The 22,761-nt window shown below is 55.4% G+C and overlaps 1 protein-coding gene and 1 long non-coding RNA gene across 6 annotated transcripts in view; one reads left to right on the top strand and one right to left on the bottom strand.

Annotated features, from left to right (window-relative positions):
* ZDHHC1 (zinc finger DHHC-type containing 1) lies at positions 1–22,056 on the bottom strand. Of its 5 annotated transcripts, none has more exons than XM_054453935.2 (12): positions 21,733–22,056; positions 13,512–13,558; positions 11,944–12,186; positions 6,559–6,734; positions 4,931–5,032; positions 4,396–4,520; positions 4,149–4,307; positions 3,788–3,900; positions 1,054–1,136; positions 760–853; positions 575–635; positions 1–466 (listed from the first exon to the last, which is right to left on the bottom strand). In XM_054453935.2, exons 2-12 carry the CDS (start codon positions 13,518–13,520, stop codon positions 192–194), a joined length of 1,440 nt encoding a protein of 479 aa, XP_054309910.1. In that variant the 5' UTR covers positions 13,521–13,558; positions 21,733–22,056; the 3' UTR covers positions 1–191. The 5 variants fall into 5 exon arrangements, with proteins under 5 accessions (XP_054309910.1, XP_063511333.1, XP_054309905.1 ...); XM_063655263.1 differs by having other exon boundaries at positions 21,416–22,044; XM_054453930.2 differs by having other exon boundaries at positions 1–635.
* LOC129015628 (uncharacterized) overlaps positions 21,592–22,761 on the top strand; it is a 10,468-nt gene continuing 9,298 nt past the window's right edge. Inside the window, exon 1 of the long non-coding RNA XR_008494628.2 lies at positions 21,592–21,705. This is a non-coding gene — a long non-coding RNA (uncharacterized LOC129015628). The remainder of the gene's footprint in view (positions 21,706–22,761) is intronic.

Raw genomic sequence — 22,761 nt, forward strand, 5'->3', positions numbered from 1 at the left:
TCCGCAAAAGCATAAAAAAGTTTATTGGAGCATCACAGACGGTGGGGCGGGTATTGCTGAGTCGTGGGGAAGGGAGGACGATCCCCCCGGCCGTAGGGGCCCCTAAAGTGCACTCGGTGCGGCAAGGATGGGGTGTTGCATAGAGAGTCGGGCCGGCCGCTCCAACTCGGCCCTCCGGCCTCTCGGCCCAGCTAAGCCTCCCGGCCGCCCGGCGCCCTGGGCTCGCCGCTGCTCCGGCTCACGAAAATGGCGAGCGCACGCGCCTGCCGCGCCAGGGTGGGCTGTAGGCCCCGGCCCCGCGGGGCGGCCAGAGCAGCGCTGCCCAGGCGCGTCTGCGCCACTGGAATCTCGTCCACGGACTCTGCCGACGCCGAGTGGTAGGCGCCGGCAGGGCCAGCGGCGTGCACAGGGCTGGCGTCCGCGGAATCCGTCGACGAGCTGGAGCGGCGGCCGGGGGCCCTGGGCCCTGCGCAGGGGAAGGGAACATGAGCCCAGTGGCTGCGGCTCGCTTGTGGCTCTGCCTTCCCCTCCCTCGAGTTCCCAGAGCAGGACCCGGACAGGAAGAGGCGCTCACCCGACGCCGGATCCGAGGTCTCAGAGGTTCGCACTTTATACACGCGCCTCTTCCTCTTTTTCTGCAGAGACACGGGGGAGACTGAGGGCCCCACATCGCCAAAAGAAGCAGAGGCGAGCGCCAGGGTAGAAGCTTCTTTCTATCCCACTCCACCTGGACCGGAGGCCCAGCACAGTCCCTCCTACCTGGGGTCGGATCCGGGGAGGCAGGGCGAGAGTGTCTGGGGAAGAGGGTGGTGGAGGTTCCGCTTGGCCACGGGTGGCAAGAAACTGGGAGGGACTGAGGGGGAAGCAGGAGGGTAAGCCTGGGGCCTGTTCCCCAAATCCCTCCCCACTGGAGGTGCTGAGAGAAGCTTCCCTTCCTGTTAGCTCAGAGAACGGCCAGACTCGTGCCCCGACCTTAGCCTACCCCCTTCTGCCTCGATGGCCCGGCCATGCTAACTGGAGATGCCCAGTGGCACATGCCCAGGTTGCACTCACTTGGCATTCACTGCTGCTGGCCTGGCCTGGCCGGGGGGCTCTGGGCGCATATGTCTGAAGGTCCGCATGTAGAACTCCATCTCCTGGGGAAGGTGGAAGTCAAGCAGGCTGGGAGGCCAGGTGTGGCTCCCGAGCCTCAAGCTCACGCAGTCCTGCCCTCACTGGCCTCTGTGGGACATCTCAGGCCTCATGCCAGGCTCCCAGCCATGCTGGGAAAACCCCATCTGTAGGGTAAGGCTTAAAACACCCATTTCTGGCCCTTGCCCCATCCCCAGGTCCTCACCTCATCTATTCAGCCTCTGCCTCCTGCGGGAAGGCTCCCAGCCCCCATGGGTCTATAGGCCCAGTTTAGAGAGGCTCAGCCAGGGAGTGGTGGGAAGCTCAGAGCTGCCCGCACCTGCTCCTGGCGTCCCCAGGGATCCAGCCTCTGAACCAATTGTTTTCCCCTGGCTGAGAAACAGGCCTGAGTGAGCATCCACCAGCTCCCGCAGAGCTAAGTCCTGGGCGCACCCCTCGCCCTCACAGAGGACCAGCCACGATCCCGGCTGCCGAGAAGGGGCTGCGGTAAATGCACGTGTGGTGGTCTCCCTGCCACTACACCAAAAGGGAGGGTAGCAGGTGGTGGAACAAACAGAGCCGCAGCCCCATTGGGCACCAGGCTTATGGGCAAGCCCTGATCTTCACAGCAACCCTGAGGGTGCAGACGCGACCCCTGAAAGCCAAGGGGCCTTGAGGCCAGGGGGTTGCAGGAGTGGCCTAGTACTGCACCCCCGCCCACAGGACTCGCCCCAGCTTTGCCCAGGAGGACTCCAGGTGAGGAAACAAAAGCCGGGGGAAAGCAGGCCCGGGAAGGGCGTGGTGCGGGATGGGGGCGGGTCCCGGGAGTGTGGGAGCGGGGAGGGGTTGCCGGGAGCACCCGGACAGCTGTCGCCAGTTCAGCAGCCGTTTCCATGGAGACGGAGGCGTCCTGACTAATGCAGAGAGGACACTGTAACAGCAAGGCCGTCTCTAAAACAAGCCTATGTTTGGGGGCAACGGCTCCAGAGAGGGGCCCCTCCCGCATTCCTGCTGGGGTGGGGGTGGGTGGCTGCCTGCAGGGCCCTGACAGATCTGGGGGAGGAGCCCAGCCAGCGGCCCCGCCCAACCTCTGCCCTGGCTGCTGCTCTGGAGAGGGGTGTGGAGGCGCCAGCCTGGGCCGAGGAGCGCGGGGTCAGGGGTCAGAGGCCAGTCACAGGGACTGGAGACCTCAAGATCACTCTCCCCCACACCTCTTTTCTGCTCCAGTGTGGACTCAGTGACCCTCCAGGGCCAGCAGAGGGGTAAAGCCCACTGGGGGGCCCTGGGCTCCAGAGGGGGGAGCAGAGGAGGGGGCAGCAGTAGAGGAGGTCTCAGAAGCTGAGGGGCCAGGATGGGAAAGGCGCCAGGCCCTAGCCAGCTCAGGAAGTCTGAAAGCGTCCCCAGTGAGTCCCCACTCAGAGCCCTGTCCTCTGTCACCATGGCTGTCCAGAGGATACTTCCTCAGAGACCTTCAAAACTGTGTACATTCCTGAATGGTACTGGGCCCTCAGCCTCAGCTGTCTGCTTTGTAAAAGGGGACAAGAACACCACTCCTGTCCCCTGGGTTCGCCTCCCTCAAGTCACTGCAGATGGACAGAACAGAAATTAAATGTCTTTGCTGTGGCCACATTTGGCCCCAAAGCCTTGGCAGGGCAGGGCCGAAGAGCCCGCCCTGCTTCAGTGGGTGCTGGCTATGAGGCTTGAGGAAGTCTCCTGCCTACTTCTCTGGGCCTCCATCTCCTCTTGATGTGGGGCTGGAAACAGTACCCTCTCCCCAGCACAGCTGCCACCATCAGAGCCCAGCACCGGGGCAGGTATACGGTGGTGTAACAGTGGAGTCACCACCCACAGCCAGCACACCCCAGGCCCAGGCCTACCCAGTCCTGGCAGCCTAGCCCACAAGTAGTGTCCAGCCCTGGCGACAAGAACAGTAGAGGCGGGGTCCTAGGCCCTCCCCAACCCACCCACCAGCCTCTGTTTGTGTCCAGTTGCCATGAGGCCTTGGGATCCAGGGCTCAGCCTTCCCCCAGCAAAGACTGCCTGGGCCCCGCCTTCCTAGTCCCTAGGGGCTCCTCTGACGACTGGACCACCCCCACCCCAGCAGCTGACCTCAGGAAGCCATGGGGCGTGGGAATGGGGATAGGCTGGTCAGCCACCGGCCTGGCCAGGCCGGCCAGAGTGTGGAGACCTTAACTCTTCCCAGACCCAGCTTGTGGTTAACCTTCTAGGCCTCAGTATGCACACCTGCAACAGAGGCTGTTTTAAGCATAAATTAGGGTAATGGGTATAAGCGCTCAAGGTCATGGATGAGGAGAAGTGATGGCTCCATCCTGGCCACCCATCACTGACCCCGTCGCTGGTCCATCCCTCTCTCTCCTGCTGCAGCCCCAACCTGCTTGCTTCCAGGCTCCCACATCCTATGCCCTCCCGCGCATGCTTGGCGCCTGGGCAGGTGTGTACGTGGGGTCCGGGAAACACAGGGCTCCCTCTGGCTGTCCCCACGCTTGGACGAGCAGACACACGCTCAGCACAAGCCTGGTCCCTGCTGCCCCCAGCACCCCCGCCCCCAGCGGCTGTTCCAGGCTTGCCTCCCTTGCCCTGTCTCCTCACTGGCTGCTTGCTGCACAGCCCAACACCCCCCACACCCAGGCCCCCTCCCACCCCTCATCCTCTATACCTGAATGGGCCGCATCTTGGGAGGACATGACTCGAGCTCCCTGTGAACCCCCTTGGCCTCCTGCGGTGGGCGGTGCTGCACGATGTACTCATAGGTGGTGAGCTTGTGCCACACTGGTGGGGGGAGGAGAGGGCTCAGTGCAGTGGAAGGGGGACCCTGGAGCTCAGAACAGGAGGGAGGACAACCAGCCCCAGGCTGAAACCAGTGTCCCCAAATACACAAAGCCATCAGGTGAGACCTGGCCACCATAGTGAGCCCATACTGGGCAGGGGCATGGTTTCAGGGTCCACCGTCCAACTGGGCACCTTCCTGCAATCTGAGGACCCCTGCGCTCCAGAAGGCAGGTGCGGGAGGCACTTACTGAGATAAATGTGGAAGCAGAGCAGGTGCCCCAGGAGGGCTGTGGACAGGAGGCCCAGAAGGATGAGCAGGGCGGCCAGGGCCAGGATGGCAGGGGCCTGGGTCTCCACGGGGGCGGCGGGCAGGAACACGAACCACACATCCGTGTGATTCTTCAGGACTGCAAGGCACAGGCAGTGTGTGCTCAGCCGGGGACATGACAGGTGACCAGGGTTGGGGGTGAGAATAGGCCCGGAGCCTAAACTGACCTTCAAAGTGTCGGTTGGTGCGCAGACGCATGGGGTTGACAAAGAACTCCACGAAGACATATGTGGCCACCAGCACCAGGAGTAGGACGCCCAGTAAGGCGGATGCAACACTGTGTAGAAAGAGCCTGGGCCCAGCCATGGGTAGCTGTCAGCTCCCCGGAGCTCCAGCCTTGGAAGGCCCATAGGAGTTGGGGCTGTAGGGTCATTGCTATGGGCTCAGAGGGCTGAGGGTGACCCCACAGCCCCAACTCCTCAGAAGCCAAAGGCATACGGCAAAACTGAAGATGGGTGGCCACCCCATCAGGCAGCCCGCCTTTCTCTGGGCCAGCTCGGTGGAAGATTCCAGGCCCACCCTTGGCCATCTCAGCCGGCACCCACGAGCATCACTCTCTCTGGGCAGCACCCCCGCATAAAACGGGCACAGGTCCTCGAAGCATCCCCATCCCTGCCCGCCTGCCATGCGAGCTGCAAGGTCTGTGGCTGCCACCCTCAGACAGTGCATCCGCAGGCCCGCGTGCGGCCGGGCTGTCCTCACCGGTAGTTCCGCTCGCCCACACAGTTGTTGAGCCACTTGCAGTGGTGGTCGAAACCGCACACGCACTTGTTGCAGGCGCTGCAGTGCTTGGAGCGAGCGCTCCTGCAGGGAGAGGGGGCACAGCGCGGTTGGCTGGCTCATTCCCCGCTCTGCGGCCCGGCGGGTCGCGGCGGTTGAGTGGGGTCTGTGGAGGGACCAAGCGCAAAGCCTGAGACAGCCCCGAGCGAGGCGACGAGGAGCGCGCGCGCCCTCTGCAGGCGCCGCGGGGTGGGTCCCCTAGAGGAGGCAGCGCTCCCGAAGAGCTGGGGGACCCCAGAGGCCGCAGGAGAGGTAAGGAGGCGCACCCCTCCTGCTCTGGGATTGTACGCCTAGCTGATGCGCCATGAAACAGAAAATGGACGTCCTTTCCAAGCAAAGACCCCGAGAGAAGCCAGAAGATGCAGGTGTGGGCCCAGGGAGCTGCAGACAGCAAGGCGGGGGGCCCAGGGCCTGCACTGCCCTTCCCGACACTCCTGCACTGCCCTTCCCGACACCTCCGGCAGTGGGCCCCTGTTTCCCTGCCATTCTATGGGAATGATACTGGCATTTTTTCCAGAAACTTCAATCTGTGTGGACTAAGAGAAAAGAGGCAAAAGAAGTGCAGGCTGCCATCCGCGTGAGCATGCAGGTGCTCACCACAGAGGCTCAGGGGAGTCTCCCAGCCCAGGGAGGCACCGGGGAAGGCCCAAAGGCACAACCCCTCCCCCAGAACAGGGCAGAGCCCTGCAATGGGCAGCAGCTGCTGGAGCAGCTGCTCGGAAAGTGTGCTGGCGGGTGCCCAGTGAATGGCAGGATGGCCTCATGTCCAAGTCCTTGCCGCCTTAAGGCTAGGGGCTTGCTCAGTCTGCAGACAGACCCCTTCAACAGGCTTCCTGGTGGGGGCTGGCTTTGGGCCATGTCCCCATCCCTGATCCCCCACCCGAGACCTGGAGACTAGGGGGCTCCAGAAGGGTGGAGAGGGCCCCTAGAGAGGTAGCTGGGACCAGCCAAGGTGGCAGAGGCGCAGCACGTAGTGACTCCTCCACGTTAGCAGAGGGACCTGAGCAAGCCACCTGGCCCCCCTGGGCCTCAGACTCCTCCTGGGTAGACCCCAGGGCAGCAGTATCTGCTTAGGGGCCTAGCCAGCCAGATGTGAATCTGGCCCGCTATCAGTGGCTGTGTCTGGCCTATCAGCCTTTCTAAGTGCTGGGCTCTTCCTGCTCCATGAAGTGAGAAAGCCATGCAGGGTGGCTGCAGGAAGAGCTCAGCACACAGTGAGTCTCAGGCATCAACACCCCTGCCCACCCCTACATGGGAATACTGGCGAGAGATGTGAGGGTGTCACTGGCAGAGCCGCTCATTAGAAATGTTTGGGCAAGGCCAAATGTTTCCTCCTTTAACTGCTGGAATACTACTCCTCATCTTCTGTTTCCAATCACCTTCTCCTCACCTTCTCAGGAACCCAGTTCTCTGTCACGCCATCAAGGTTCTTGACTGCATAAAACATGAGGGTTCTGAGGCATCAGGGATGGCTGTGAAGCCCTGGCACCCCCTCTCCACCGTGCGCCCCACAGCACACTCGGCAGCCACAAGCACCCACACACACTCACACATCCACGTCGCACAAGTTGCAGTGCAGGTCTTCAATGACATGTGCGTGCTGGCTTCGGTTGAAGATGGGCAGGGGCCCCGCATAGCTCTTGTCTCGCACGTTGGCATCTGCTGGATCGATGGAGACGGCGGTCAGGTGCACCACAAGGTGGCCGGCAAAGATGGCGCCCATACACTGGCCCAGCAGGTTAAAGACTCACTCCACTCTGCCGGCTGGGAGTCCCGCCCCGTTCCTTGCAGCCAGAGAACTCCCCACTGCCATGCCAGTCCGCTTTGTGCAGATTCTCTGCCTGTGCCACCTCCTACCTCCAGTTCCCCAAAGCCTCCTCATCAGACCTCTCCAGGTAACCCCTATGCCCCAAATGGAAAGAGGGAGAGGCCATCTAGGAAAGGAGTCCACAGCCAGCCAGCAGTGCCTGCCGTCGCCACCTAGGTGCCCAGTCGCAGGGTCCTGGCCTCACTGCTCCAGGCCTGGTGCAGGCCCTGGCTGGTCTGACCTCAGGCCGGTTTCTCGTTTCAGATTCCAAATGGTGATGTGAGACTGAAAGAGATCAACCCCACCTAAGGTCCAAGAACCTGAAGTTTAACTCCCAGCTTCCTTATCTTGCTTTCATAGAAAGTCACCTCCAAGAGGGATGCAGCCACCCCCCTTTTCAGTAGCTGGGCCAGATGGAGAACCTCTTGCAGACAGGGGTTCGGACACTTGCTACCTCCCCTACCAAGAATCTAGGCACTTGGAGTCCTGGGCTGAGTGTCTGGGATGGCCTGCCATGTTCAGGACCTGGCCAGGGGCAGCATGGCTAGTCTCTGAAGCTGAAACACAGCTCTTCCAGGACCTAACTGCTCAATGACTGGGCCAAGTGCAGGAGACAAGTTTGCTGACAATTTGCTACAAAGTCTGATGTGTAAAAATTCACCCATAGATTCCACCCAGGCAGCCATCCACTCTCCCTCCCTTGATCACACCCGCTTCAGCCCAAAATTCCACTCGTCCTCTTGCTAGCCAGGCAGACATCATCCCTCCATCATTCATGCTCTACCCATCATCCATCTGCCATCCTTCATTCATCAGCTGTCCAATCTCTTTTCCTCCCTTCCTCCTCCTCCCACCAGCCAAATCTCTCTACATATCCGCATAAACCAGGCTCCGCCCTAATGTGCCACATAAACCAGGCTCCGCCCTAAAGTGCCACATAAACCAGGCTCCGCCCTAACGTGCCGCATAAACCAGGCTCCGCCCTAACGTGCCGCATAAACCAGGCTCCGTCCTAACGTGCCATAGCACAGCTGAGAGAGACAATCCTGTAGCCATCACTACCCCTTCTATCCCTATGGCCAAGTCTTCATCTCTTGCCTGCGCCACTCTAGAGCCTCCCAACTCTGCGCCTCCTGTCTGAGTTCCTTTGAGTCTATGCTTCACATGGTCGCAGAGTAAGTTTTTAAAAGCTCAGACCCAAAGCCCTCCCTACTTGCACCCCTACAGTGGGTCTCAACAGCTCTCTGGCTGAAATTCACTCCTCCGCTCGGTGCTAAGGTCCCTTTCCCTCTGGCTCCTCCCAAACCTCTCTGCTATCACCAGCTACTGTGCTCACCGTGCCATCCACTCTTCAGACACTGAATGAGGGCAAACATTTACTCCCTGCCTGCTCCAGCTGTTCTCCCGTCTCACCCCCAGGGTCATTCATTCAGCTGTCTACTGAGGTCTTTTGTTGTGACAGGCATTGATGGATATGGCAGGGGCAAGAGTCCCTAGCACTGAAGAGACTGCAGTCTGGTGGAAAACATGGAATTTTTTTTTTTTTTTTTTTTTTTTTTTTTTTTTTGAGACGGAGTCTCGCTCTGTTGCCCAGGCTGGAGTGCAATGCCGCGATCTTGGCTCACTGCAGCCTCTGCCTCCCAGGTTCAAGTGATTCTCCTGCCTCAGCCTCCCAAGTAGCTGGGACTACAGGCATTCACCACCACGCCTGGCTAATTTTTGTATTTTTAGTAGAGCCAAGGTTTTGCCGTGTTGTCTAAGGCTAGTCTCAAACTCCTGACCTCAGGTGATCTGCCTGCCTTGGCTTCCCAAAGTGCAGGGATTATAGGCATGAGCCACCACTCCTGCCCAAAAACATGGATATCAATCAAATAATGGGTTAATTACAATGAAGAAAGTTCGTGGGACTATGCCAGTTTATAACTAAGTGACCTCATCTAGTCTGAAGGGGTCCAGAAGGCTTACCTGAGGAAGGATTGTCTCAGCTGAGACGGAGAGGAATGGATTCCAAGGACCTGGCAGGCAAAGAGGAAAGGGAGCCTGGCAAGGGACTGTGGCTGTGGGGAACATGTGGAGTGCCAACCAGCGGTTCGGCTGAAGTGTGCCTCCAGCTCAAGGCTGTCTTGCAAGAATGCAAGAATGAGGGTCTGTGTGGCCAATTTCTGGCTTCTCAAAAGGAACCAGAAGTCTGGGTTTTTATGTGAGATCTCTCAATGTTTAAATGTTAAGGAAATAAATAATTTAAAAAACATGCCTATAGAAGGAACATTAAGATCTGTGCATTTTCTTTGTTAACTATCCTTCAATTCAAAAAAAACAAATCTGCAGGCTGGACTGGCCATGGGCTGCTAGTTCTCGGCCTCTAATTTAGCTGGGTGTTGGGAGCAGGGAGAGAGACAAGGGGCTTCCAGGCAGAGACCAGTGACGTGGAAACAGAAGAGGACAGGGAAAATCACATCAGAGGAAATGGGGGAGAGAGGCAGAGTCCAGAATGCGGAGCCTTGACGCCATGTTGAGCCTCATTTCTTTTCTTTGTTTTTTTTTTTTTTTTTTTGAGACAGGGTCTCCCTCTGTTGCCCAGGCTGGAGTGCAATGGCGCTATCTCGGCTCACTGCAGCCTCCGCCCCCCAACCCGGGTTCAAGCGATTCTCCAGCCTCAGCCTCCCAAGTAACTGGGATTACAGGCGTGTGCCACCATGCCCAGCTAATTTTTGTATTTTTAGTAGAGACGGAGTTTCGCGTGTTGGCCAGGCTGGTCTGGAACTCCTGACCTCAGGTGATCCATCTGCCTCGGTCTCCCAATATGCTGGGATTACAGGTGTGAACCATTGCGCCCGGCCTTGAGCCTCATTACTTAAGGCAGGAAGAAACCATTAGAAATCCTGGAGCTGGGGCGCAACATTATCAGATTTGGTTTTTGGAAAGAGCAGGGATGCAGATGCGCTGGCCGAGGTGAGAGCGTGTATGGGGGACCCGTTTAGAAACTCAGCGGTCATCCAGTGAAGACAGGCAGTTGGCAGTGGCAGAAACCGGGAGCCAATTCAATGTCTATTTAGGAGGCAAAATCAACAGGGCTGGATGACTGACTGGATTTAAGTTAGGAAGGAAGGAGGAGGAGCCAAGAGCACATGGGGAGAGGTGGGGCGGGGGAGGAGGGGAGCCACAGGCCGCGAGTGTGCCTGTGGACATGCGGTGATGCTGGTGTAGGTGGCCTCCGCCTGCCCTCACAGTCTACTGCACTTGCCATGTGGCGTGATCACCATCTCCAGTGCACCAGCCTTCCCTTCAGCTGGGGGCCCAGCACCCTAGGGCTCAGCTTGCATCCCTAAGGCCCAGGCCAGTTCCAGGCCCAAGGTGGGTACCTGGTACCCATTATGACCCTACCTCACTCCTCAGGGGACCTGAGAGAGCCTGCAGAAAGAAGGCTTTGATGGAAGGAAGGAGAGCATATAGTCTGGTCAGGCATGAACCAGGTGGTTCTGTGAGCCTCTGCAATGCTCAAAGCAGACGAACCCTGAATGTGGAGACAAAGCCCTCAACCCGCCCCTCTCAGGACAGTCAGGCTTCCTGGGCAGCCCATCTGGCCTCACTGGGTGCCCGCTATGTGATCTCAGGAAGTCACAGAACCTCTGTGCCCAGCTTCTTCATTAGGAAATGGGGAGAATACCTCCTTACAGGATTACTATGAAGACAAAATGAGATCATTCATGTAAAGTGGCTGATGCAGGGCCTGGCACATGTAAGGGCTCAATAAAGTCTACTGCCTTCTGTTTATCATGATTTGCTCTGCTTCTACTTGTCCAAGCCATGGAGTTGTTCATCTGGTTAATCTGGTTTCCCAGGTGTCCTGATGGGAGGAACCCAGGTGATCCCTAGTGAGGGGCGTGTCCATTCCAGATCACAGGAGGAATGTCCCATGATGCATTCCCATGTCCCATGACTTAACAGCACTAAGACCTGTTGGTCACCTCAGGGAAAGTCCAGTTTTCCATTCACAGAGCTGATGACCAGCCCCTGGGCTCTAGTGAACAAGAAGCCCCCAGATGGCACTGCTGTGTCTGAGGATGACAACCTCCTCTAGGGTCCCCCTCCACACACCTACCCTGCCACTCACCAGCCCAGGACTTTGCGGTTTCCTAAAAGAGCATGTTCACATTTGTGGCTTAATGAATTCTAGTGCTCACATATATCCTAAAGTGCTCCAGGTAGGAGCCTTCCCATCAGACAGAGGAGGAGGCTAAGACCCACAGAGCTGGCAGGAGCTGCTCGGTCCCATGCAGCTCCGAAGGTGCTGAGCAGGGACAGAGCTCACCACAGGCTCGATGTCCCAGGCTTTTAGGCTTATCCCTGCCAACCACCCTTAGGCTGCCCTCACCTTCCCCACAGGAGTCATCTTTGTGAAGGACACTCAAATAGGAACTCTCCGGAAAGGAGCACAGATATGCCTGCTTCACTGCAACCCCTGGCCTTGCAGCCACATCCTCTGCTCCTGGGGGCTGTGGCCAGGGAAGGGGCAGTCACACCACTGGGCTCAGGCAAGTCTGGGTTTGTCACTATTCCCAGGAGCATTTGAGGTATCTCCATCCCATCTCTTGTCACATTCAACCTCACTCTAAAAGGGTCTGATGTACAGAATCAATGTGCCCATAAACAGTCCTGGGCACAGTCTGTCCATAAATAAAACCATATTTTAAGGCACCAGGACACTTACTATGTAAAAGAATTCTACAGTGACTCTTTGAAAAGTGAAAAATTCTTCGATAGATGGACTAATTACTCCCTACTTCATCCTTTGTTCAGCTCTGAACACAATTAGCTTCAGGATGGTTTGAGGCTCCTCCTTCTATGACGGCTCCTGTGGTACCTCTGCAGACAGGATTCACATCTTTGCGCGGCTTGACGTGCTCCTAGGTATTTTAGGCATGCCCACCCACCCTATCAGGTGGAGAGGTCAGGTGGAGGCTGGAGACAGGCTGGGAAGCAGCAAGTCCCCAGGACTGGGCCCACCCTGCTCTGCTCTCCTGACTGTGCTCCCCGAGGCTCTCAACCCAGCTTTGGGCCTCCGCTGTGCCAGCCATCCTTTGCCTCCCCACTTCCACACACCAGCCCTACGCTTTCCCAAGGATACAGCGTAGCCAGCGGGCACCCAGTGGTGAGGCAGGAGGGGAACAAGGACCCCAAAGCCGATCACAGCAAAGAAGAGGTACAGCAGCCAGGCCACAATCTGGAGCGGGTGAGGGGGCCAGCTCCACCCATTCCGGCGGGATCGCTGGCCCTGCAGCTCGGGAGAGGGTCCGCTGGGCTGCGCCGGCGCTGTCCACACACTCTTCTCAGGGGCCGTCTTGTTGGAGGGCTTGTTGCAGATGTTCATCTCCAGAGGGAGAAACAGTAGAGAGAGCATTAGCCCAAGAGGCCGGGCTGGAGCCCAGGGCCCGTGTCTGCAGCCAAGTTTCAGCACAGGGGGAGTAGGCTGCGACAGCTACTCTGCCAGGGAAACTGGGGTCCTAGCACAATAGAGATGGGCAGTGGGGAGAGGGTGGGAGTGGGCTGCTGTCTCAAAGCCCAAAGCCAACCCTGGCCCTAGCCTGGCCAGGACAAGGTAGGAGGGCCCAGAGTTTATTCAGGACACAGTGCTGCTGCCTGTTACTCAAAGTGCTGTCTTCACAGCCATCACAGTTAAACCCAATAAGACATGTTCTCATCTGGTAACAATATCAGGCTGGGGCCAGAGTGATGAGAACACATGCTTATTCTGTTAGGATTAGTCACCTCCTTCCTGAGGTCCAAACGCAAGTGTCAGACACCCCCGCTATCCTTTGCTCAGGGAAACGGGGAATGGGGTGCCCAGAAGGAGGATCTGCCCTCTGCCCCATGGTGGACACAAAATCCCTTTAGGACTGGGGGAGCCTGAAGCTCTGCCCCATGCTGCCTGAGGGTTCTCAGCTGGGGAGGGGCCAGCACATGAGAGGAAGGGAAGGATTCCTCTTTAGTTCCCTTCAGCAGCAGAAATGACCACGTTTCTCTAAGTAAATCTGGGCCTGGTGTACAGTTTTGTACAGAAAGGTGGGCTAACGCCCTTGGACTCAGAGCCAGACCCACCAGATGGCATCAACCACCCCCTCCACCCGCCACCCTCTAGCCAGACAGCTGGCCCAGTGGCCAGGGATGAATGCCAGGCAAGAAGGGGTGGGCTACAGGAGGAAGACCCCCATCCCCAGGATATGGGCCCAAGATGGGACAACAGCCCAGGCAGGCAGCGCCACACCTGGGAGTCAGGCCAGCTCTGCGCTCGTGGCGGGAAGGCCAGGAGCTGGGACTAAAACCTTGGTAGCTGAACTCTCCTTTCAGGAGCCCCTGCCCATGAGACAGGGAACCTAAGCAGAAAGGGTGCCGCAGACCCCGACTCAGTGCATCTTCCTGGATCACCTTTCTCACTTCTCAATCCACAGAATGAGGCTTGATCTTCAGAGCCAACTGCAAGCGTTGCCTCATCCAGGAACCTTTCCTTGATGCCCTGAGTCAGGGGGCCCTTATGCTAAGTCATCGTTGGGCAAATTACTTTGCCATTTGAGACGCTTTGCAATCCTCATGTCTGCCCTCATTAGGACAGCTTTCCCCAAAGGCATGGAATGTGCTGGGTGGGGTGTATTCATCTCTGTCCCCTATGTCCCTTCCCCCAGGCACCCAGAATTGTACCTTGTACATAGTAGATCCTCAGTAAATGTTTGCTGACTTGAAAACATCTGAAATAAAAGGAAATGTGGGCACAGTAAATGGTGTGGAATCCTGGTCCACCCTAAGCCATCTGGCCCGCTTTCCCCTGCCTTCCATCCATCCAGCCCTGCCGGCTTCTCTGCAGGGTCGTCAGCCCATGCCTCCCGCAGCCCATCTCCCTCTGCCGGCTGGCTACCACCCTGACTGCCAGACACACTCCTAGCCACCCTGCCCTTCAGCCCACCTGAGGCTCAGAGCCTCCTACAGGCCAAGCCAAGCATTATTTGAAGTGACCTCTGAGTAGTCCCATCTCAAAGCTAAATGGAGGACTTAGTTTTCCCTCAGGGATTCAACTGGTGGTATTTTGGTTTTGCGTTTAGGGTTTTTTTTTTCTTCTGAGACAGGATCTTGCTCTGTTGCCCAGGCTGGAGTGCAGTGGCAACATCACAGCTCACTGTAACCTTGACCTCCTGGGCTCAAGTAATCCTCCCACCTCAGCCTCCAGAGTAGCTGGAAGTACAGGCACGCACCACCACACCTGGCTACTTTTTTTATTTTATTTTTATTTTTTTGTAAAGACAGGGTCCCACTATGTTGCCCAGGGTGGTCTCCAACTCCTGGACTCCGGACTCAAGAGATCCGCCAGCCTTGGCCTCCCAAAGTGCTGGGATTACAGGCGTGAGCCACCGTGCCTGGCCTTGCTTTGTTTTGTTTTTTTTTGTTTTTGAAACAGGGTCTTGCGCTGTTACCCAGGCTGGAGTGCCATGGCGCAATGATAGCTCACTGAAGCTTCAATCTCCTGGGCTCAAGTGATCCTCCTGCCTCAGCCTCCTGAGTAGCTAGAAACACAGCGGCGTGTTGCCATGCCTAACTATTTATTTTTTATTTTTGCAGAGACAGTCTCACTATGTTGCCCAGGCTGGTCTCCAACTCCTGGGCTCAAGCGATCTTCCCACCTTATCCTCCCAAAGCACTGAGATTACATGCATGACCCACTATCCCAGCCCTCACTTTCTTTTGCATGTCCCCAAAGATAGCAAATCTTTGTCCTTGTATTGTGGAAATTGTCAAAGGTCATCAGATCAAGCCCTGTGAATACGATTGGGCTGGATGGTTCTGCTCTGGGGCCACTCTCTGTGGCTTGCACATCAGCTCTCCAGTGACACCATCACCAGGGCAACTACTTTGAAAGGAATCCATGAATTTGGATTCCTAAATTCTGGCTCTCCTTTTGCCATCCCCAAACCTGAACAACCCTACACCTTCAGGAGTTTCCAAAGAGCAAAACAGAGGCATGCGACTGATCTGGTCCCACTGCCTGGCAGTGGCCACAGGCACCCCCAGCGCTGCTGTATCCCGGACTCTTGAGGCAGGAGGAGTCACCATCTGCAGCCAGGCACCCGCCACATACAGGCTTGGGGATGGCTCTGACTCCAAATCAGGATACCCCCTTGGCCCAGGAAGGGAGCACTTGTCTGAAGCTGTGGATGTGGGGATGGCGCTGCCAGGCAGACCTCCCTCGGCAGAGGCAGCATTCCGGAATAGACGCCCAGGCTGGCCCAGAGGCATGCCCAGGCCAGCCCACTCTTCACTGACGACATTTTCTCCTGCAGAGTTGGTGGCTACAAATTCCTTCGGCCCAAAAGATTTTGATTAAAAGGGCTGGGAGGTCGGAGAGAATCCAAGATGGGGCTCCCAGGCCCATGGATGGGACCAAGCACTGTCACCAGACCCCGGGATTTCTCTGGCTGTTGTTCCCCTCTCAGCACTTCTCTAGGAGACCAGATTGAAAGACATGTGGCTCTGTTCCCCAACAACGTGGCCAGCTGGCACCCTCTGACCTTGGCCAGTCAGCACTTATCGGAGCCCAGCCTGTGCACTTAGGATGTAAACAGATGAGACCAGGTGCCTGCCCTCAGGGGCTTCTTTTCTGGGACCCGGACAGACACGAACAGATACCAGGGCAGTGGATGAATGGACATTTTGGCAGCCCATGCAAGGGCCAGCCATCCAATGTGGCAGAACACAGGGTGGACAGGTGGCGGGGGTGGGGGGTGGGGGAAGAAGGGAATGGAGAGCAGGACCCAGTGAGAGATGGGACCGAAGGAGTTGTGGGGCTCAAATCACAGGGGTCTAGGAGGCCAGGTGAGGACACATGGGCACTGCTAGAAGAGCCACATGGAGGCAAAGCAGGCTGAAGGCATGAGAGTGACCCAATGGCTCAGGGTGCTTCGGAAAACTTTCTAGCCAGTGGGGAGGAGGGCACGGAGGAAGCGGCACCACAGCGGCCCAGCAGCCCTGTGCTCTGAGAGAAACTGGTCAGAAGGTGGCGGTGAAGCCCACAAGTTTCTTGCTGCCCACCTGGCTACCCCCAGCTGCATCTTTGCAAGGCTCAGAGGTACACGGCCTTGGGAAAACATTCTTCACGTACCTTCTGCTGCCACAGAACAAACCACAGAGAGTCAGGCTGGCCGGGATAAAGGGAAGACAGGAAGGAGGGTGTCCCGTGGCCTGGGTAAGCCAAGGACCCATCTGGCTTCTGAGGCAGGCAGGAGGGGCTGTGGAGGCCCCTCCCTTGTCCCCCACAAGGTGAAAGCCATTGGCAGGATGACAGTAATCTGTTCACGTTGACATTCACTTGCTAAAAGCCTTAGATGGTGTTTTCAATATAAGGTTAGGCTACCTTAATTATTATTATTGTTATTATTATTATTATTTAGACTGAGTCTCACTCTGTTACTCAGGCTGGAATACAGTGGTATGATCTCAGCTCACTGCAACCTCCACCTCCCAGGTTCAAGCGATTCTCCTGCCTCAGCCTCCCAAGTAGCTGGGATTACAGGCATGCACCACCATGTCCAGCTAATTTTTATGTTTTTAGTAGAGACAGGGTTTCACCATGTTGGCCAGGATGGTCTCAAGAACTCCTGACCTCAGATGACCCACCCAGCTTGGCCTCCCAAAGTGCTAGGATTACAGGCATGAGCCATCACGCCCTGCCTGGGTACCTTAATTTATATGCTTAAGTCAAATGAAGGAAATCTTAACATTTTAAGTTCTCATTACGAACTACATTATAGTTACATGAGTGACCCACTTTCCTCCTGCCCACCTCTGCTCCCAACAACAAAAAAAACATTTAGGAATGTTGTTCTGAAATTCATGCCTAGCACTCTCAAAGGAACCACACCAAGGTGAAAAGTACCAGCCCTGGAGAGACTGCGGGCATCCCTGGATTCCTGCAAGCTACCTGAGGGCTTCGGAATCAAGTTAATTACTAAAGAGGGTTTGCCAGGAGAGGACAAGGAACTGGGAGGGCAGGGTGATGGGGTCAGAGGAGAAAGTGACGGGGTTGAAGCAGGTGCTTGGAGTGCCCTGCACCACCAATGGGGAGACGCAGGTGGGATCAAAGGAAGAGGGCTGAGCCTGGAGTAGAGCCCTTTTCTGGTTCCCGAGCTGCCACTCACAGATTGAGGAACATTGGGGCAAATTTCACAGATCCACTTCTTTGGATCTCTTCTGTACTCATCTTTCAACAAAGTTCAGTGAAGCAATTTAGCAATGTCCAAGTCTGGCAAAACTTTAGAACACATATGCCCTTTGACCCAGACATTCCATTTCTAGGTATTTATCTTATACATATACTCACAAAGATTTATTGCAGCATTGTTTGCAATAATAAAGGACAAAAGACAATACAAATAAACTATGGCACATCCATACAATAAAATGCTAGGCAGCATCAAAAACAAGGGATAAAAAAAGAAAAAAAAAGGGATGAAGTAATCTTTGATACACAATTAAGTGAAAAAGCAAAATGAAGAACACTTGTAGATGGAGCTACCAAGTGAATAAAAACAAAGGGGGCCGGGCGCGGTGGCTCACGCCTGTAATCCCCACACTTTGGGAGGTCGAGGAGGGCAGATCACTTGAGGTCAGGAGTTTGTGACCAGCCTGGTCAACCTGGTGAAACCCCGTCTCTACTAAAAGTACAAAAATTAGCTGGGCGTGGTGGTGCGGGCCTGTAGACCCAGCTACCCGGGAGGCTGAGGCAGGCGAATCGCTTGAACCCAGGAGGCGGAGGTTGCAGTGAGCCGAGATCGCGCCACTGCACTCCAGCCTGGGCAACAGGCGAGACTCCGTCTCAAAAAAAACAAAAAACAAAAAAAGGCGGCGGGGATGGGTAGACATCTACATTCCTATATGCACAGATTTTCTCCAGAATGAAATGCAAGGAACCAAACACAGGAGCAACCCCTAGGAAGGAGATCTAGTGGTCCAAGAGCTGTAAGACAGAAATTGCATTTCCTGGTACTCCTTCGAACTGTTCAAATATATATATATTTTTATCACGAGCATGTACTGCTTTTGAAAAAAAAAGTATGTCAAATAATAAATGATTAGGGGATGTCACCTCCTGCCTTCCTGGCCCCACTGAGCTGCCTTGTGGACGAAACACAGTCGTGTGATCTAGAGCCCTGTTATCATGCCAGACAAAGAATTCCTGCCTAACAAGGGGGCTTGGTTTTAGTGAAATGTTTTCTCACTCTTGAAAGCAATTCTAAGACGCTCGGCTGCAGAGCTATGAGGAAAAGCCACAGAACTTCCTATGAACTGTTAGGGATCTTGTCAAAGCTGGAATCACACAACCAGACAACACAACAGAGGAGCTGCTAGGCAGGACCTGCTTCATCCTTGGCCACAGCCAACTCAGCTACCTGAGATTCCCAGAACCCGAAGGGAAAGTGCACTCCACAGGAAACTTTTGTTCCCATGCATCTTGTCCTTTTGCTAGAGGACTTGTGGTTTCCATGTGAGAGATTTTCTTCTCTTTTCTTTCACTTCTTTTTTTTTTTTAAGATGGAGTTTCGCTCTTGTTGCCCAGGCTAGAGTGCAGTGGCGCGATCTTGGCTTACTGCAGCCTCTGCCTCCTGGGTTCAAGTGATTCTCCTGCCTCAGCCTCCCGAGTAGCTGGGATTACAGGTGCCCGCCGCCACGCCTGGCTACTTTTTGAATTTTTTTTAGTAGAGACAGGGTTTCACCACGTTGGCCAGGCTGGTTTCGAACTCCTGACCTCAGGTGATCCACCCGCCTCGGCCTCTTAGCCACTGCACCCAGCCTACTTTTTTTTTTTTTAAGAGACAGGATCCTGCTTTGTTGGCTAAGCTGGAGTGCAGCGGTGCGATCATCGTTCACTGTAACCTCAAACTGGTGAGTTTATGCAAGCCTCCCACCTTGGCCTCCCAAAGTGCTGGGATTACAGGTGTAAACGACCGTGCCCAGTCGGGAGATTTTCTATCTATGAGTATTCCTAAATGAACTTTCTGTTTCCCCCAGAATCTGCTTTTGAAATAATTCTCACTGAGATTTAACAGATGCCCAGTTGAACTACCTAAGGGAAGCTAGAAAGAAAACACTTCACGGTACACAGTTTTTTACAGTGCAAAAAGTCATTTACAAAAGATTCTTTAGGGACGAGTAGTTTGTTTATTAAAATTCCTCACAGGTGCCAGAGAAGTCTCTGGCCTTAAAATTCTGAGAAGCAGCTCTAGCTCAACTAACGGATGCACATCACACAACTACCAAAAAGTAAACTGGAACTTCAAGCTGTTCCCAAAGACCTCTCAAGTCACTGGTCTCAGATGTGGCTGGGCCCTCGCTTTCTCTCTCATAAACAACAGGTGGAAGTCTGATGCTGGTTGGACACAGTGGCTCATGCCTGTAATCCCAGAACTTTGGGAAGCCGAGGCGGGCAGATCACCTGAGGTCAGGAATTCGAGACCAGCCTGGCCAACATGGTGAAACCCTGTCTCTACTAAAAATACAAAAATTAGCTGGGCATGGTCGTGGGTGCCTGTAATCCCAGCTACTGGGGAGGCTGAGGCAGAAGAATCTCTTGAACCCAGGGGGTGGAGTTTGCAGTGAGCCAGGATCATGCCATTGCACTCCAGACTGGGCAACAGAGCGAGACTCTGTCTCAAAAAAAAAAAAAAAAAAGTCTGATGCTATGGCAAGAAAAGCTTGAAACCCCAATTATTCCTGAGTTGACATGGTTTGCAAACATTTTCTGTGCCATTCTCCTCCTGAAGCAACCACTGCAAATTGTTTGGGATCCAAATGAAGCCAAGGAAAGGGTACAAGAAGGAGGGAGTAACACAGAATAGAAACAAGGCCAATGAAGAGAGGCCAAGGTTGTTGATTTCAACCAGGAAATCAACTCATATGACTGCAGGAGCCAGCCTTGGGGAGCACCCACCACGCAACAGTCATTAAGAACAAAGTTGTGACAGAACAAAGAAAGAAAAACAAAAACAAAACAAAACAACCTGGCTAATTAAGCACCACTGTTGCTTTTACTGCAACTCATGGTGATTATCTGTTTACAAACCCGTCTCCCACAGTGAACCACCAGTTCCACAAAAGCAGAGACCACCCCTCACCCGTGTCTGAACCCAGCTCTCCTTCAGTAAAGGAAGTCAAGCCACTTTTTTACCATCTCTGCTGTCATTACCCCAATCCAAACCTCCAGCATCGCTCTCCTACAGTGTTTCCATGATAATAACCAACACCAGCATTTAGAGGGCACTTATTCTGTGCCAGGCACTGCTTCAATGGAATTCACTCATTCAATCCTCATAGAGCTCTAGGGAAGGTCCTATCATTTCCAACTGTTCTTGTAGATCCCTGTAGTCACTGATTTCAGATGTGACTGGCCTCTCACTTCCTCATAAAAAACATGCAGAACACCCACTCCCATCATGAGGACACTGAGGCTCAGAGACACTAAATGAGTTATTTTAGGAGGCACAGCTAGATTGGCAGAACTAGGATGGCCCTCAGCTGACTTCCCGGTATGTCTGTCACAACCATGCTGCTCAGCAGCCAGAGTGAAGTGAGCTTTTCAAACGTGAAACTCATTCAAACTCTTATTTGGGAGGCCAAGGCGGCTGGATCACCCGAGGTCAGGAGTTCAAGACCAGCCTGGCCAACATGTTGAAATCCTGTTTCTACTAAAAATAACAAAATTAGCTGGGTGTGGTGGCAGGCGCCTGTAATCCCCGACTCGGGGGACTGAGGCAGGAGAATCGCTTGAACCCAGGAGGTGGAGGTTGCAGTGAGCCGAGATTGTGCCATTGCAGTCCAGCCTGGGTGACAGAGCGAGACTCCGTCTCAAAAATAAAAATAAAAATAAACAAAACATAAAAAACTCTTCTGCCGGTTGCAGTGGCTCACACCTGTAATCCCAGCACTTTGGGAGGCTGAGGCAAGAGGATCCCTTGAGACCAGGAGCTCGAGACCAGCTTGGGCAAAATAGTAAGACCTCATCTCTACCAAAACCTTAAAAAATTAGCTGAGTGTGGTGGCAGGTATCTGTAGTCTCAGCTACTTGGGAGGCTGAGATGGGAGGATCACTTGAGCCCGGGAGACGGAGACTGCAGTGACCCATGTTCACACCACAGCACTCCAGCCTGGGTGACAAAGGGAGACCTTGTCTCCAAAAAATAAAAAATTGGCCGGGAACGGATCCCAACACTTTCGGAGGCCGAGGCAGGTGGATCACCTGAGGTCAGGAGTTCGAGACCAGCCTGGCCAACATGGTGAAACCCCATCTCTACTAAAAACACAAAACTTAGCCAGGCATGGCGGCGGCCGCCTGTAATCCCAGCTACTCGGGAGGCTGAGGCAGCAGAATGGCTTGAACCCGGGAGGCGGAGGTTGCAATGACCCGAGTCGTGCCACTGCACTCCATCCAGCCTGGGTGACAAGAGCGAAACTCCGTCTCAAAGAAAAAAAAGAAAAAACTAAAACTCTTCCCATGGTTTCCTTTTAAAGCAGACCCTCCATGACCAACCCCTCCATTTCAATACCAGAGAGCCTAACCCGACCTGAAATCACTTTAGTCATGTATGACATCCGCTTCCCAGCCCCCTTCCTTAATGCTCTGGGTTCTGGAGACGGGCCACGTCTGTGCGGAGTCCTCTGTGCCCACGCCTGGCACAGAGCCTGGCAAAGAGTAAGCGCTCAAGGAAGATCTGTGAACTTGATGCATGCTAAAAGGAAGCCCCGCGTTTCTGCCCGGGCCCTGGAACGCAGGCCACCGGCTCCAGGCGGAAGCGAGCCCAAAGCCGGCCAGGCGGCAGCATGCGCTACTCCGTGGCTCAAGCCAGGCTCCGAGGTGAGAAACCGGGCGGGGACTCCTCACCTGCGCGCCGCGGAGGCCGTGCCAGATGGGCCCTGCCAAGGTCAGCCAGAGGTTCGGGCCCCACGCCTGGCCTTCCACCCTCCCCGGGGCAGCCGCGCCTCAGACCCTCGCGGTAGGGACGGTCCCCGGGACTGGGCGGCAACGCGCCCGGGAGCGGGGCCTCATCCCGGACGGAGACTGGGCCGGTGAGTCCTCGGGCTCTAGCTCTGGCTCCGGCTCCGGCTCCGGCTCCAGCAGGCTGGAGGGGCGGCCAGGCCAGACCCAGACTGGCTGGGCCTCGTCCGGCGCTGGGCCCGTTCCCCTGACAACGGCGCGGGCTACGGCGCCCCACAGCGGCCAAACCGCGCTGCGTCACTCCGCGCCGGTCCCCCTGCCGGGGCGGGGCTTGCCAGGGACCCCCTTGGTGCCCCAGTCGGCCCATTCCCAGATTCTTCGTAACCTTTCGTCTAGAAAATCCACTTTTCCCTACTCCCGAGTCACAGCGTGTCTCCCCGAAATCCTAACATCTCAAAAGCGCCCCCTTCCAGTTTCCGTCCTGAGACCACCGCTCTCAAGAAGAGACCTACCCCAACCCCAGTCAACCTGCACACTTCAATGAGCATATGTGCTGGAACATCCATGATATCCCGACCCTTCCGGGAGCTTACAGGTTAAGGGGCAAACAGATCAAGACAAATAAATTACACCACTAAAAATGCAGGTACCCCAGAATATAAAGCGAGAAGTGTAAGAGCTTAAAATAAGAAGCACAAAATATCTCATGTATTTATTGCCTTTAAATCAAGCAAAAATCAAGCCCCAATCTTCCAGGCTGATGGGAAATTCAGTCTTTTTCTATTTTTTAAACTGGTCTCTGTTACCCAGGCTGGAGTGCAGTGGCACGATCACGGCTCTCTGCAGCCTCGAACTCCTGGGCTCAGGCGATCCTCCCGCCTCAGCCTCCAGAGTAGCTGGGACTACAGGCGAGCACCACCACGCCCGACTAATTTTCGCATTTCTTTGTAGAGGCGTGGTTTTGCCATGTTGCCC

The sequence above is a fragment of the Pongo pygmaeus genome, chromosome 18 (assembly GCF_028885625.2).
Source record: "Pongo pygmaeus isolate AG05252 chromosome 18, NHGRI_mPonPyg2-v2.0_pri, whole genome shotgun sequence".
NCBI lineage: Eukaryota > Metazoa > Chordata > Mammalia > Primates > Hominidae > Pongo > Pongo pygmaeus.